At 43.6% G+C, this 16,210-nt stretch overlaps 3 protein-coding genes across 7 annotated transcripts in view; 2 read left to right on the forward strand and 1 right to left on the reverse strand.

Moving 5' to 3' along the window:
- RHPN2 (rhophilin Rho GTPase binding protein 2) overlaps window positions 1-5,060 on the forward strand; it is a 69,489-nt gene extending 64,429 nt beyond the window's left edge. Inside the window, exon 15 of the mRNA XM_055412321.2 lies at window positions 2,774-5,060. Coding sequence (XP_055268296.2) covers window positions 2,774-3,034 — 261 coding nt within the window. The 3' untranslated portion in view covers window positions 3,035-5,060. The remainder of the gene's footprint in view (window positions 1-2,773) is intronic.
- On the reverse strand, window positions 888-14,209 carry FAAP24 (FA core complex associated protein 24). 2 transcript variants are annotated; one of them, XM_055412324.2, is made up of 6 exons: window positions 14,134-14,209; window positions 13,717-13,835; window positions 13,457-13,596; window positions 13,152-13,304; window positions 10,314-10,558; window positions 888-1,148 (listed from the first exon to the last, which is right to left on the reverse strand). In XM_055412324.2, the coding sequence occupies exons 2-6, from the start codon at window positions 13,820-13,822 to the stop codon at window positions 1,142-1,144; spliced, it is 651 nt and encodes a 216-aa protein (XP_055268299.2). In that variant the 5' UTR covers window positions 13,823-13,835; window positions 14,134-14,209; the 3' UTR covers window positions 888-1,141. The 2 variants fall into 2 exon arrangements, with proteins under 2 accessions (XP_055268299.2, XP_088687017.1); XM_088830891.1 differs by lacking the exons at window positions 888-1,148; window positions 14,134-14,209 and having other exon boundaries at window positions 10,003-10,558; window positions 13,717-14,029.
- A 182-nt stretch (window positions 14,210-14,391) lies between these two features.
- CEP89 (centrosomal protein 89) overlaps window positions 14,392-16,210 on the forward strand; it is a 73,618-nt gene continuing 71,799 nt past the window's right edge. For 2 of the 4 annotated variants that reach the window (XM_055412331.2, XM_055412332.2), the window contains exon 1: window positions 14,393-14,560. In XM_055412331.2, the coding sequence (XP_055268306.2) occupies window positions 14,522-14,560 (39 nt within the window). In that variant the 5' untranslated portion in view covers window positions 14,393-14,521. Of the gene's footprint in view, window positions 14,561-16,210 lie in introns of all 4 variants that reach the window. The other 2 variants (XM_088830979.1, XM_088830980.1) reach the window with 2 other exon arrangements.

Here is a 16,210-nt window from a genome sequence, read left to right on the forward strand (position 1 = left end):
GGGGCCGGGGGTGAGGGGGGCAGAGGAGAGAAAACACAAGTGCTGTGCTGGGAGTGTTCACGGAAAATGTCAGAGCTAGAAATAAATATTTGAGGATCATCAGCGTAGAGATGATGTTTCCAGCTGTAAGATACTAAATGAAATTACCCTTGAGGGTTGAGGGCTGAGGACTAAACCTCGAAGAGACACCGCAAGCATCTGGGGGTCAGGAAGATCCAGCCATGTGAAGGGGTACAAACACATATGGGAGACTTCCCTGGTGGTCCAGTGGTTAACATTCTGCGCTTCCAGTGCAGGGGACGCAGGTTCAATCCCTGGTTGGGGAATTAAGAGGCCCAGGTAGGAGTGAACGGGAGTGCAAAGTAGGCGCGAAGGTGGGACAAAAAGGGGCTTCTGAAACTAGGAGAAGAAAATCCTGCCGGAGAGAGTGGTGGTTTGTGTTGAACACAGCTAAGAGGTGGAGAATGAGGTAAGCAGAGCTGTGTCCGTTGTACCTGGCAGCAGGGCAAAAGGACACGTCCAGTTTGGGCCACACTGCAGGGCATGTGGGCTCTTAGTTCCGCGGCCAGGGATCAAACCCGTACCCCCTGCAGAGGCAGCGCAGAGTCCTAACCACTGGACCGCCAGGGAAGTCCCCCAGAGGACACTTTTTCATGGGAAAACGGCAACAGAACTCAGACCTGAGAGGGTCAGAGAGTGAATGAGGGTGTGACTCATTAAGAAATGTTCAGAATAGGCAGATTCACAGAAACAGAATATAGGTCAGTGCTTGCCAGAGGCTGGGGCACCAGGGAATGAAGAGAAGCTGCTGACAGGTACAGGGTGGGTTTCTTTCCCGTTTTTTTGGCCACGCTGTGTGGCTTGTGGGATCTTAGTTCCCCGTGAACCCAGGCCACCACAGTGAAAGTGCAAAGTCGTAACAACTGGAGCACCAGGCAAGTCTAATGGGCAGTTTTTTATTAATAGAAAAGGGAGAGGCGTCTTCATCTGGAGGTGCCAAACTCAGGAGGGACATTTTATCGTGAATTCCCCTCCTTTCTTGCTGCATCACTCAAACTGCTTTCCTGGATTTATATTATGAACAATGTGCCCAACGGCTTCAGATATATATTGTATGTCTGCTTATACATACAGCCCGACTTCAGTGCCTGGAACAAGGTAGATGGTCAGTAAACAGTCTGTGAGCAAACTAATCTCAGTATTAGGCAAACCTTAGAAGCATGTGACCGGAGAAGGCAATGGCAAGCCACTCCAGTACTCTTGCCTAGAAAATCCCATGGATGGAGGAGCCTGGTAGGCTGCAGTCCGTGGGGTCGCTAAGGGTCGGACACGACTGAGCTACTTCACTTTCACTTTTCACTTTCCACTTTCACACATTGGAGAAGGAAATGGCAACCCACTCCAGTGTTCTTGCCTGGAGAATCCCAGGGACGGGGGAGCCTGGTGGGCTTCCGTCTATGGGGTCACACAGAGTCGGACACGACTGAAGTGACTTAGCAGCAGCAGCAGCAGCAGAAGCATGTGACAACTCTTTAGAAAACAAATTCCTTCACATTTCCCATTTGAGTCCTGCACAGTCCTAAAAAAGTTAACAGTAGTGTTGAGTGGGCATGGAGTTCACTTGGGGAAGATGGATAAGTTCTGGAGGTGGCTGATGGTAATAGCTGCATAGCAGTGTGAGTGTACTTAAGGCCACAAGTGGTTAAAATGGTAAATTTTATGTTTATTTCATCAGTTTAAAAAACTGGAAAAATTTAATCATAACCTTGTTACCATGGATTCTGTTGTCTTTAAAGAGAACACGCTTAGTCACTCAGTTGTGTTTGATTCTTTGCAATCCCATGGACCGTAGCACCAGGCTTCTCTGTCCGTGGGATTCTCCAGGCAAGAATACTGGAGTGGGTTGCCTTTCCCTTCTTCAAGGGATCTTCCTAACCCAGGGATTGGACCCAAGTTTCCTGTATTGCAGGCGGATTCTTTACAACATCTGAGCCGCCATATCTACTGGTATGGGCTGAAATCCAGGATACATTATTAGAAGAAAGCAGGGTGCAAACCCGTGCACAGAGTGTATTCTTAAGGAAAGACAAATGGCACTGTGTGCTTAACACATATCAATGCCTGTGCTGCTGCTGCTAAGTCGCTTCAGTCGTGTCCGACTCTGTGCGACCCCATAGACGGCAGCCCACCAGGCTCCCCCGTCCCTGGGATTCTCCAGGCAAGAACACTGGAGTGGGTTGCCATTTCCTTCTCCAAGGGCTAAAAGGTGGAAGCGACACCTACTGTTCACCTGATGCATTTTCATATTATTGACCATGAGCGGGTATTACTTTTTCAAATGTAATAACCTTTAAAAGGGAGTAGTGGTCCCTAGCCTAAATGACTACTATTGAGTATATTCCTTAAGAATTGTCCTTGTTCTTAAGAACCTAATCCTATATCAGCATTAGTCAGCGAATCTCAGAATTACATCACTTAAAGAGGATGCCATGAATGCAGAATGTGAGTCTCAAAACTTGGCGGTCATTTCTCTGACGTCTTGATTTCTAACCATTTTTAACAACACTTTAAAAATGGTTAAATGGGATCTAACCATTCTTTTCATAATTTAAATCATGTATATAAATTACTTCCTGTAACAGAAAAATATGTCTGCCTAAAATATTCATTTCACTATAATCACAGCATATCAAGACAGGTTTTGAGAATAAAAATAATTCATTATTTGGAAGATAAAACAACCATTTAACTGTTCTTCTTTTTCTGTGTACAGCATAGTAAATGTGCCACATACTCTGTGGGAATGCAGAAAACGTACTCCATGATCTGCTTAGGCATAGATGTTGATGGCAAAACTGATAAAACCAAGAAAATCTCAAAAAAGCTCTCGTTTCTGAGCTGGAGCACCAACAAGAACAGACAGAAGTCGGCGAGCACCCTGTGCCTCCCGTCGGTTGGTGTTGCGAGGCCTCCGGTCAAGAAAAAGCTCCCCTCTCCCTTCAGCCTTCTCAACACCGACAGCTCTCTGTACTGACGTGAAGAAAAAGCTCCCCTCTCCCTTCAGCCTTCTCCACACCGACAGCTCTCTGTACTGACGTGAAGAAGCGAGAGCACTCTGCACGCTGACCGGGCCTCCGTGTTTGTGCCGGAGGAAGATTTCTCAATATTCTCAAATCCTATTTTTTCAAAGCATAAACATAGAATTGATATGTCCTTGAGTGTAAGTAACAAGCCTCTAGAAGCTTGTGGAAGACCAACTTAATTAGGGGAGTCTCACCATACTGCTGCAAGTTATTTATTGTATAAAGTATTGTAAATAGAATAATGTGGAAATATGGCTGTTTTTAGTTTGACTGTAATTAGGACTCTTAGTTACTTACTGTCAGAGTTCAATTAGGATTTCCTATATGGGTCCTATTAAGTTTTTAGGCTTGGGTGATACATAGATTAATTCATTAACTCAGAATTCAGATGACCCCAAATTCAGGCAGGGGGAGGGACTCTAATGCTAGACTAAGTGTTATTAAAAACTGTTCCAAAGACCTGCTGCCTAAAGGGGAATCATTAACCTAGAACAAGATTTTACTATTATTTCTAGATAATATGAATGCTATTTCCAGATAAAGTCTAGTGCCAAATTTGTCATGACTTTAGATTGAAAAAAACCAAACATTTAGGAGCAGTTTTTCTTTCGTTTTATGTCACTTAAAAGTTGCTAACACAGTGGCAGTGTTAAGTGAAGATGCCGTCTACAAGGTAGATGATATACTGTTTGATACTCAAAACATTTCTCAGTTTGTTTAAAGTAGAAAGTACATAACTGTATATTTTAAGAGTCTTCAGGAAGGGTTAAAAACATACAAGGTCAAGATGTAAATGACTCAAGTTTAGAGCTCTATTTGACTTTGTAAAATGACACTGGTTTATCTTGCTATACATTGGATGACACAGTGATTCTGAGATTCACTGTTGACATAGTATAAGTTATATAGCTTATACAGATATAGCACTGCCATGTCATTTTGAGAATACATGAACTTAAAATATTTTCTAGTGTGTAAGGTCAAAAGGGAAGCAACCATCTTTGGGAAAGTGTATCCACTGTTCTGATATTTTTGTATAAATATTTAAATAAACATATTCATTTGCCTCAGTTAATGGTTTCCACTTTGATTTCACTTTCTTACCCTAATGCACAGAAGTTCTATTGTACTTGATTTTTAAAAGTTTGGACTTTCCTGGTGGAGCAGTGGATAGGACTCTGCTTGCCAATGCCAGGGACATGGGTTTGATCCCTGGTCCGGGAAGATTCCACATGCCGCAGGGCAACTAAGCCCCTGCACCACAACTATTAAGCCTTTGCTCTAGAGCTGGGTGCCACAACTCCTGAAGCCTGCACACTCTGGGGCCCTCGAGCTACCACTAATGAGCCCTGTGTCACAACTCTGGAAGCCTGAGTGCCCTAGGGCCATCAAATCACAACTCCTGAGCCCGTGTGCTGCAACTACTGAAGCCTGTGCGCCCAGAGCCTGTTCGCCACAAGAGAAGCCACCACAATGAGAAGCCTGAGCACCAAAAGTGGAGAGGAGCCCCCGCTCTCTACAACTAGAGAAAGCCTGTGTGCAACACCAAAGTCCCAGTGCAGCCAAAAATAAATAGATAAATAAGCAGTGTGTACGTAAAAAAAAAAAGAAAAAAAAGGAATTAAAAAAAATTAAATTAAAAAAAATTACTGGGACTTCCCTGGTGGTCCAATGGCTAAGACTCTGCTCTCCCAATACAGTAAGATTAGATCTCAATTACAGGAGAATAACTATTAAAAGTGCCAACATATGGAGACTGAACAACACGCTGCTGAATAATGAACAAATCATAGAAGAAATCAAAAGAGACATCAAAATATGCATAGAAATGAATGAAAATGAAAACACAACCCAAAACCTCTGGGACACTGTAAAAGCAGTGCTAAGGGGGAAGTTCATAGCAATACAGGCACACCTCAAGAAACAAGAAAAAAGTCAACTAAATAACCTAACTCTACATCTAAAGCAACTAGAAAAGGAAGAAATGAAGAACCCCAGGGTCAGTAGAAGGAAAGAAATCATAAAAATTAGGGCAGAGATAAATGCAAAAGAAACAAAAGAGACCATAGCAAAAATCAACAAAGCCAAAAGCTGGTTCTTTGAGAAGGTGAATAAAATTGACAAACCACTAGCCAGACTCATCAAGAAACAAAGGGAGAAGAACCAAATCAATAAAATTAGAAATGAAAATGGAGAGATCACAACTGACAACACAGAAATACAAAGGATTATTAGAGAATACTATCAGCAATTATATGGCAATAAAATGAATAACCTGGAAGAAATGGACAAATTCCTAGAAAAGTACAACTTTCCAAAACTGAACCAGGAAGAAATAGAAAATCTGAACAAACCCATCACAAGCACGGAAATTGAAACTGTAATCAAAAATCTCCCAGCAAACAAAAGCCCAGGTCCAGACGGCTTCACAGCTGAATTCTACCAAAAATTTAGAGAAGAGCTAACACCTATTCTGCTCAAACTCTTCCAGAAAATAGCTGAGGAAGGGAAACTTCCAAACTCATTCTATGAGGCCACCATCACCCTAATCCCAAAACCTGGTAAAGACCCCACAAAAAAAGAAAACTATAGGCCAATATCACTGATGAACATAGATGCAAAAATCCTTAACAAAATTCTAGCAATCAGAATCCAACAACACATTAAGAAGATCATACATCATGACCAAGTGGGCTTTATCCCAGGAATGCAAGGATTCTTCAATATCCGCAAATCAATCAACGTAATACACCACATTAACAAACTGAAAAATAAAAATCATATGATTATCTCAATAGATGCAGAGAAAGCCTTCGACAAAATTCAACATCCATTTTTGATAAAAACCCTCCAGAAAGTGGGAATTGAAGGGACATACCTCAACATAATAAAAGCTATATATGACAAACCCACAGCAAACATTATCCTCAATGCTGAAAAACTGAAAGCATTTCCCCTAAAGTCAGGAACAAGACAAGGGTGCCCACTCTCACCACTACTATTCAACATAGTTCTGGAAGTTTTGGCCACAGCAATCAGAGCAGAAAAAGACATAAAAGGAATACAAATTGGAAAAGAAGAAGTAAAGCTTTCACTGTTCGCTGATGACATGATCCTCTACACAGAAAACCCTAAAGACTACCAGAAAACTACTAGAGCTAATCAATGATTACAGTAAAGTTGCAGGACATAAAATCAACACACAGAAATCCCTTGCATTCCTATACACTAATAATGAGAAAATAGAAAGAGAAATTAAGGAAACTATTCCATTCACTGTTGCAACGAAAACAATTAAATACTTAGGAATATATCTACCTAAGGAAACAAAAGACTTGTACATAGAAAACTATAAAACACTAGTGAAAGTAATCAAAGAGGACACGAATAGATGGAGAAATATACCATGTTCGTGGATTGGAAGAATAAATATTGTAAAAATGAGTATACTACCCAAAGTAATTTATACATTCAATGCAATCCCTATCAAGCTACCAACAATATTTTTCACAGAACTAGAACAAATAATCTCACAATTTGTATGGAAATACAAGAAACCTCGAATAGCCAAAGCAATTTTGAGGAAGAAGAATGGAACTGGGGGAATTAACCTGCCAGACTTCAGGCTCTATTACAAAGCCACAGTCATCAAGACAGTATGGTACTGGCATAAAGACAGAAATATAGATCAATGGAACAAAATAGAAAGCCCAGAGATAAACCCACGCTCCTATGGACACCTTATCTTCGACAAAGGAGGCAAGAATATAAAATGGAGAAAAGACAGTCTCTTTAACAAGTGGTGCTGGGAAAACTGGTCAGCCACTTGTAAAAGAATGAAACTAGAACACTTCCTAACACCATACACCAAAATAAACTCGAAATGGATTAAAGATCTAAATGTAAGACCAGAAACTATAAAACTCCTAGAGGAGAACGTAGGCAAAACACTCTCCAACATAAATCACAGCAGGATCCTCCAAGACCCACCTCCCAGAATATTGGAAATAAAAGCAAAAATAAACAAATGGGACCTAATTAAAATCAAAAGCTTCTGCACAGCAAAGGAAACTCTAAGCAAGGTGAAAAGACAGCCTTCAGAATGGGAGAAAATAATAGCAAATGAAGCAACTGATAAAGGATTAATCTCCAAATTATACAAGCAGCTCCTGCAGCTTAATTCCAGAAAACTTAGTGACCCAATCAAAAAATGGGCCAAAGAACTAAACAGACATTTCTCCAAAGAAGACATAAAGATGGCTAACAAACACATGAAAAAATGCTCAACATCCCTCATCATCAGAGAAATGCAAATCAAAACCACAATGAGATACCATTTCACACCAGTCAGAATGGCTGCTATCCAAAAGTCTACATGCAATAAATGCTGGAGAGGGTGTGGAGAAAAGGGAACCCTCTTACACTGTTGGTGGGAATGCAAACTAGTACAGCCACTATGGAGAACAGTGTGGAGATTCCTCAGAAAACTGGAAATAGAACTGCCATATGATCCAGCAATCGCACTCCTGGGCATACACACCGAGGAAACCAGAATTGAAAGAGACACGTGTACTCCAATGTTCATTGCAGCACTGTTTATAATAGCCAGGACATGGAAGCAACCTAGATGTCCATCTGCAGATGAATGGATAAGAAAGCTTTGGTACATATACACAATGGAGTATTTCTCAGCCATCAAAAAGAATGCATTTGAATCAGTTTTAATGAGGTGGATGAAATTGGAGCCAATTATACAGAGTGAAGTAAGCCAGAAAGAAGAACATCAATACTGTATATTAATGCATATATATGGGCTTCCCTGGTGGCTCAGAGGTTAACGCGTCTGCCTCCAATGCGGGAGACCCGGGTTCGATCCCTGGGTTGGGAAGATCCCCTGGAGAAGGAAATGGTAACCCACTCCAGTATTCTTGCCTGGAGAATCCCATGGATGGAGAAGCCTGGTAGGCTACAGTCCACGGGGTCGCAAAGAGTCGGACACAACTGAGTGACTGAACAGAACAGAACAGATGGAATTTAGAAAAATGGTAACCTGAACCCTGTATGCTGCTGCTGCTGCTGCTAAGTCGCCCCAGTCGTGTCCGACTCTGTGCGACCCCATAGACGACAGCCCACCAGGCTCCGCCGTCCCTGGGATTCTCCAGGCAAGAACACTGGAGTGGGTTGCCATTTCCTTCTCCAGTATAAGAGACTGCAAAAGAGACATAGGCATTTAGAACAGTCTTTGGGACTCTGTGGGAGAGGGTGAAGGTGGAATGATTGGGGAGAATGGAATTGTAGCATGTATATTATCATAAGTGACCAGTCCAGGTTCGACGCATAAATTTTCCTCTGTTCATTTCTTTGCATTTGTGCTTTTTTAATAAAAATACTTTTAACTGTAAAGAAAAAAAATTATAAAAAAAAAAAATAAATAAATTTTGAAAAAAAAAAAAAAATTACTGGGACTTCCCTGGTGGTCCACTGGCTAAGACTCTGCTCTCCCAATACAGGGGGCCCAGGTTCATCCCCTGGTCAGGGAACTAGACCCCACATGCTGCAACTTAAGAGTTTGCATGCCACAGGTAAAAATCTAGCATGCCACAGCTAAGACCTGGTGCAACCATGTAAATATATATATATATTTTTAAAAATTATTAACATTAGACCAAATAGGACTTTGAGAGCTTTCAAGATGTCTTAGTGTCCTTGAAAATGTATGGCCTCTTTAATTGTATTTTTTTTTTGTCTTTTTCTAAAAATTGGAGTGTAATTGCTTTACAATGTTTTGTTAGATTCTTGTGTACAATGAAGCAAATCAGCTATATGTATACATATATCCCCTCGCTTGGACTGCCTCCCCTCAGCCCCATACAGTCTGTCTAGGTCACCACACAGCATGAAGTCGAGCTCCATTTGCTACAGTCAATTCCCACTAGCTATCTGCTTTACACATGACGTGCATGTGTCAATCACAATCTCCCAATTTATCCCAACCCCACCTCTCTGTGTCTGCCGGTCCATTGTCTACATTTGCATCTCTATTCCTGCCCTGAGAATAGGTTCTTCTGTAACATTCTTCTGAATTCCACACATGTGTTAATATATGACATTTGTTTTTCTCTTTTGACTTACTTCACTCTGCGTGAAAGACTCTAGGTCCATCCACATCATTACAAATGACCCAACATCATTCTTTTTGATGGCCGAGTATATTCCAATATGTGCGTGTGTGTGTGTAGTTGTTGTTTAGTGTACTCATTCTTTGGATGAGCAATTGTACACTTTGGTCCCTAGCCCCAGGCTCTCCCCAGCTGGCCCTGCCACTTCCCTGTGCATCTTTTGGTTGCTGGGCTATCCATTTACAAACACGTTCTTCCGTCCCTCACACACGCTGGCTTTTTATCTTACAGTGGGAACCCCAGACTCCAGGCCTTCTGTGTTCAGAAGATGTGCTCAGTGATTATAAACAAACTGCAACTACCAGGAAGGGAGACAGAAAGAAAGGAAGGAGGAAAAAAAGGCAGTACAATTGTTTGTGGACACTGGCAGCTACCCTCAAAGCACAGGTATATCAAGATCAGACCTGAAGAACGGTGGCTCTGCCAGCAGGAACAAGGAGCTTATGCTAACAGGGCTTCATTGTAGGTTTGTTTCCTTTAAACAGTCATATCCGCCACCTTCCATGATAGATAAGGTCAAGGTCACACATTAAAATCCTCCCAAGCTGGCTGGCTGCTGAATCTGAGGTTCCCTTAGGAAAGTGCCCACCAGCGCACTTCCTGCTAGCAGGATGAGGGCAGTGCCCTCTGGGGTAGGCTCGCTAATTGAAGTACATGCCTAAGGCCAGGGAACAGGGCAGAACAACTGGCAGGTTCCATTCAGGCCTCTTCTCATCTTTCCCTAATTGTAAAAGAAACTCTTCTTTTTTTAAATATTTGCTTGCAGTTTATTTTGGTTTTTCTAAATAGACATTCACATCTGTAAACAATAGGATTTTGGTTTCAGCCCCAACCCCCAATTCCTTACAAGTTTTTGTTCTCATACATTGGCTAGAACTGCCATTTGTTGTTGTTTAGTCGCTAAGCCGCATCCAGCCCCTTTTGTACTCCATGGACCGTTGCACACCAGACTCCCCATGGGATTTCCCAAGCAAGGAACTCTTTTCTTAGTGTGAAAAGAAAACAAGATCCTGCAGTCCCGTGATGAGATGCCCATGAGAGGAGCCCTCACCTGGGCTGGGTGAAGAATGCATGAATGCGCTGGGCTGCTGCTGGTCCTACTACCGCCTCCAGTTCTCGGATAGACGCATTGCTTAGTTGCTGGATACTTGGAAACCTCTGAAGCAGGAGGGGGGCTTTCACTTTTCCGACTCCAGGGATCTGCTGCACACTTCGGAGGAGCGCCGGCTCAGAGACCAGAGCCCGTTTCTTCCTGAGAAAAGGGTTTTTACTGAGCTCTCTGGTTTGCTCTTGAACCTGAACGGAAATGAAAGAAGCACATGAGCGCCCTCTAGAGGACCTGTGGTTTTCTTAACATTTTGGTTTGCAGGAGTTTAGTTTTAGTTTTTCCATGTGGTTCAGCTTGATTTACCACTATAAATGTTCTCATATATACCATGAATATAATTTCTCAGGCATCAGTAAAATTATTAAAAGATGAACAACATGACTACCCAAAGGAGAGGTAAAAATTAATCTACAAAAACTTGAATTTTTAGAATGCTTAGGATAAAGCCAATGAAAACCTACCATAAAGAATTCAAACATGGTCCTATGGTCCACTAAGAAACATTTCAGTGGTATAGGATTACATGATGGCTCCACCTGCCTAATACAGGGCTTGGAAGAAGCTTGCCTATCAAAGGAGAAACCCAGTCTTCAGTTAGTGGTGGACACAGAAAGGCACATAATTACAGCGTTAAATCAGCGTGAGTCAGGAAGAGTGAAGCAAGAGAAACAGCAGTGTCTGGAGAAGGGCTGTGAACTATACAGGGCTGTTTGCATTTCCGACGTGGTTCTCAACCCCAGCTGCACATCAGAGGGAGAGCTTCAGAACAGCACAACAAAAACTGATGCATAAACCTGACCCCCACATTCGGACTCTTAATTGGTCTGAAGTAAGGCTCATGTATCACTTTTTTAAAAAGTACCCCAGGAAATTCTAATCTCCTATGATATCACTTCTGTATGGATATAATTTTTTTAATAAATGATACAAAGGAACTTATTTGCAAGACAGAAACAGGCTTCAGTTCAGTTCAGTCACTCAGTCGTGTCCGACTCTTTGCAACCCCATGAATCACAGCACGCCAGGCCTCCCTGTCCATCACCAACTCCTGGAGTTCACTCAAACTCATGTCCATCGAGTCGGTGATGCCATCCAGCCATCTCATTCTCTGTCGTCCCCTTCTCCTCCCGCCCCCAATCCCTCCCAGCATCAGAGTCTTTTCCAGTGAGTCAACTCGTCGCATGAGGTGGCCAAAGTATTGGAGTTTCAGCTTTAACAGGCTTACAGATATTAAAAACAAAGTTATGGTTACCAAAGGGGAAACAGGGGCGGAGGGGTGGGAGAAGGGATAAAACAGGATCTTAAGATTAACATACACACCACTATATAGTGTATGTATAACCAACAAGGAACTACTGTATAGTATGGGAACTCTACTCAATATTCTATGATAATCTATATGAGAAAAAATATCTCAAAAAGAATGAATGTATGTGTAACTGAATCACTCTGCTGTATACCTGAAACACAACACTGTAAATCAACTATATTCCAATAAAATTTTAAAAAAAATTCCCCAAGAAATTCTAATGTACAACCACGCTGAATAATCAATGAGGACAATGGAAAACCACTAGGTTAAAAAGAAACAACACATGAACTTGCAGACAGAATTTCTGATGCTTAACAGAAGATACGCAGGGATGAGGCTAAGTAGCCACTAACTGACAATGTCACCAGCTTAAATGCAGCATAGTGCACGAAGGAGTCATCATAGGCTGAGAGGTTAAAATCAGGTCTCCAACTTGTTCACCTTGTTCTATGCTTGCCTAGACAGGGAAGCTAACCTCAGATATGCAGATGACACCACCCTTATGGCAGAAAATGAAGAGGAACTAAAAAGCCTCTTGATGAAAGTGAAAGAGGAGAGTGAAAAAGTTGGCTTAAAGCTCAACATTCAGAAAACTAAGATCATGGCATCTGACCCTGTCGCTTCATGGGAAATAGATGGGGAAACAGTGGAAACTGTCAGACTTTATTTTTTGGGCTCCAAAATCACTGCAGATGGTGATTGCAGCCAGGAAATTAAAAGACGCTTACTCCTTGGAAGGAAAGTTATGACCAAACTAGATAGCATATTAAAAAGCAGAGATATTACTTTGCCAACAAAGGTCCGTCTAGTCAAGGCTATGGTTTTTCCCGTGGTCATGTATGGATGTGAGAGTTGGACTGTGAAGAAAGCTGATCGCCGAAGAATTGATACTTTTGAACTGTGGTGCTGCAGAAGACTCTTGCGAGCCCCTTGGACTGCAAGAAGATCCAACCAGTCCATCCTAAAGGAGAGCAGTCCTGGGTGTTCACTGGAAGGACTGATGCTCAAGCTGAAACTTCAATACTTTGGCCACCTCATGCGACAAGTTGAGTCACTGGAAAAGACCCTGAGGCTGGGAGGGATTGGGGGCAGGAGGAGAAGGGGAAGACAGAGGATGAGATGGCTGATGGCATCACCGAGTCGATGCACATGAGTTTGAGTGAACTCCGGGAGTTGGTGACGGACAGGGAGGCCTGGCGTGCTGTTATTCATGGGGTCGCAAAGACATGACTTGAGCGACTGAACTGAACTGAACTGAACTGAGACAGGGAAGCAAGCTCAGCTAGCTGCAGAGGGAGCTTCTGAACTTAAATTCATCAAAAAGATTTTAGAAACCAATCCAGAGATGGATAAAGACTGGCTTCATGGATTGTACAGATAATAAGGGCAGGTGCCAGAAAAGGATCCAGGAAGATCAGTCAAAAGTCCTAAACCAGGGCGATTGTGGAGGAGTAGGAATGGGTACTTACCAACTGAATAATGAGGCAGGATGCTTCCATCTGGCTGGCTACTGGAAGCAACACCATCCCAAGATCAAGAACAGTAAACTTCTGTACAGCTGGAAAATACTGTTCACTTATCTGCGTTTTCTCAACTACCACAATCCCTTGAAGTTTATTGGACTTCAAAAAAAAAAAGAAAGAAACAGGAAACTATTCTGTAACAAAATTCCATTCAAGATAAGGCAGCTATCCAAGGGTGCATTGGCCAATGGTTTTATACAGATATTCCAAGGGAGGGGGAAGAAGTCTCATTTGTTTAACTCAGTACTTACATTTCTAACCCGAACAAGTCTCTTTCTGTAGCCATTTCCTGCCACCAACTCAGCTTCGGTGATATAAAGAATGCAGGATTTGCTAGATAAGTAAAAATCTACCGGTGTCAGCCCATCCTCAAAAACGAGTTTAATTTTCCCTTGAAACACAGACAAGAAAATAAGTTCCGTGTTTATTAGATGAAAACACGGCAACAGAAGGAACTTTTTAAAAAGTAGGGTGAGGTGAGAGAGGGCTTGTTTAGAGGGAGCCCACCGACCTTGCATTCCCTGTGCCAGCTGCGAACCGCGCCATTTCTCATTGGCCACAATGTGCCCAAATGGTACATGCATAGGGCCCGTGCCATCAGGGGGGTTGCCTTCCATCGGCGGCCTCGATCTAATGAGGGGAATGCAAGACGGCACCTAAGCAGATTCTCCAGCACACAGCCCATTTCACTCGAAGCCCGGACCTCTTTGGCAGGAGCCCGACTGCAGGGTGTTCTTTAAAGGGCTGGATTACAGGCCAAAGTTTAAGAACCAGGAGATTCCTGTCCTGGAGGAAGCGTTCTTTATTTCTTTCATCTGTCTTGCCCCTGAAACCCTGGCTCGGTCCGCGCCGTGGCTCCTTAGTCGAGTCCAGGGCGGGGTCCGAGCTGGCCACCTCGGCAATAGGTCTGGGTCTCCCGCGACATTACCTGCTGAGCAACACATCCGGGTTGCTTCCTGAACCCCTCGCTACTCTCTCATCTTGCCCGCCCTCCGCCTCCCCTGGCGTCGGATAGGCTATGGCCTCAGAGATCGACATCTGATCTGACCAATAAGAGAATGGACAGTGAGGCCCCCTGGTGAGGATTTGAGTGGTACCCACTGGTTGCCAAGAGCGACGGACGTGAAGTAACATTCTCTCTGATTGGTTGGAGCAAAAGCGGAGCCAATGGCAGACGTGGTTGTTGCGAAGTCCGTAGCTGAGAAAAGGCGTCTGGGGCTAGGCCAACTCGAGGCGTTGGCAGACTTTAGGGAGTGGTCCTCACTTCCGATCTTCTGTGCAGTCCAGTAAAGGTCTGGCCATCAACCACAGCAAGGATGCTCCTGGGGTTTCGGAGAGGCCGCAAGAGGCACTATGTAAGTATGTCTGCACCCAGCCTGCGTTCTGGCCCGTGGGGCCGGGAGTTAAGTGGGGAGGGGTTGGGATTTGGGATGGAGGCAAGATAGCGGCCCAACCGGAAGTGGTTTTCCTTTAAAGAAGCCCAGCTTCTGAGTGTTTAGAACATTAATTTTCTATTCTAGTGTTGGCCTCAGTTGTTAGGACTCGCCCTGTCTCGCCTGTAACTTTCGCTCGGGCGTCGGGGAGTTCACTCCTGCCTACACACTACTTTCTAGTTCCAGGTGGGCTGTCATTCTGGATTCCTTCCTCTGCCACGTACCACGTACACTCCAACATGTGCATCTACTAGCCTTCCCGGTTCCTACTCCGTCCTCCAGCATCTACCTGGACTGCAGCAGCAGCTCCTCCCTGTTTCTCGGTCTCCACTCCTTCCCTTTCCCTATGTCCATTCTTCACAAAGCACCAAAGGGATTCTTTTAAAATGCAATTCTGATTCGTGCCCAATGCCCTCAAGTCACACACACGGACGCTCCAGCTCTTTGCATCTTGCTGTTCTTTCAGCCTTTACTTTTTCTTCTGCCTGGAATGCTTCCGTCCAAAATTTCCCGTGGCAATTCTTTTACTGCCGGCACACACACTCCCAGGCTTATTCGTTGACCCCTCCTCCTACTAGTAAGTCTGATACCGACAGTTCTTGCCCCCACCCCCCACCCCCAGTCCATTTATCCTACCAGTGTCCTCATTGCTGTCTTTCCCAGTCCTGATTTCTCATTCCGTGGGTCATCATCATAACCACTACTTTCCACCCAAGTCGCCTTCCTCCTGTTTTTCTTTTTCATGATTGCCTGGTGAACCCCCAAACCTGCTTAGGTCCAGTTCTTCATAAACTCAGTACTTTAAATGCAAAGAAAGCATTTTGATAAGGGTACTCTTGAACTCCCTTTCAAATTGCAATTCCTAAAGCATGTCTAACTCAGCTTTCTGTTCTTAGCTGTATGACTTGCTGAAGTCTTTTTTTTTTTTTTGGCTGTGCTGGGTCTTCTTGCAAGGGGTGAAGACTTCAAAGGTTGTGGCATGTGGGCTTAGTTGCCCTGAGGCTTGTGGGACCTTAGTTCCCTTCCAGGGATTGAAACTGCTTCCCCTCCATTGGAAGGAGGACTCTTTACCACTGGACCACCAGGGAAGTCCCCTGAAGTCATTTTAGACAGGTGGATGTTGAGAAGAAGTGAAGGCATCAGTTCAGTTCAGTTCAGTCACTCAGTCGTGTCCGACTCTTTGTGACCCCATGAATCACAGCATGCCAGGCCTCCCTGTCCATCACCAACTCCTGGAGTTCACTCAAACTCATGTCCATCGAGTCGGTGATGCCATCCAGCCATCTCATCCTCTGTCATCCCCTTCTCCTCCTGCCCCCAATCCCTCCCAGCATCAGAGTCTTTTCCAATGAGTCAACTCTTCGCATAGTTGAAGCATATTTTGCCATTGCAATTTTGGTTACTCAGCATGTTTATCGATGTTTTTATTGTCTTACTGAATTCCTACTGTGTGTGTGTGCCAGATACCCCACAACTGATTGATAGCCTATGGCCACGCTGGCTAAAGGGTAGACAAACCCATAAGTCATTCAGCACAAAATGGTAAGGTAAAAAGTGCTCTAGCGGTGGGTA

This window comes from Moschus berezovskii, chromosome 22 (genome assembly GCF_049115385.1).
Source record: "Moschus berezovskii isolate FMDL1 chromosome 22, NW_MosBer_1.0, whole genome shotgun sequence".
Classification (NCBI taxonomy): domain Eukaryota; kingdom Metazoa; phylum Chordata; class Mammalia; order Artiodactyla; family Moschidae; genus Moschus; species Moschus berezovskii.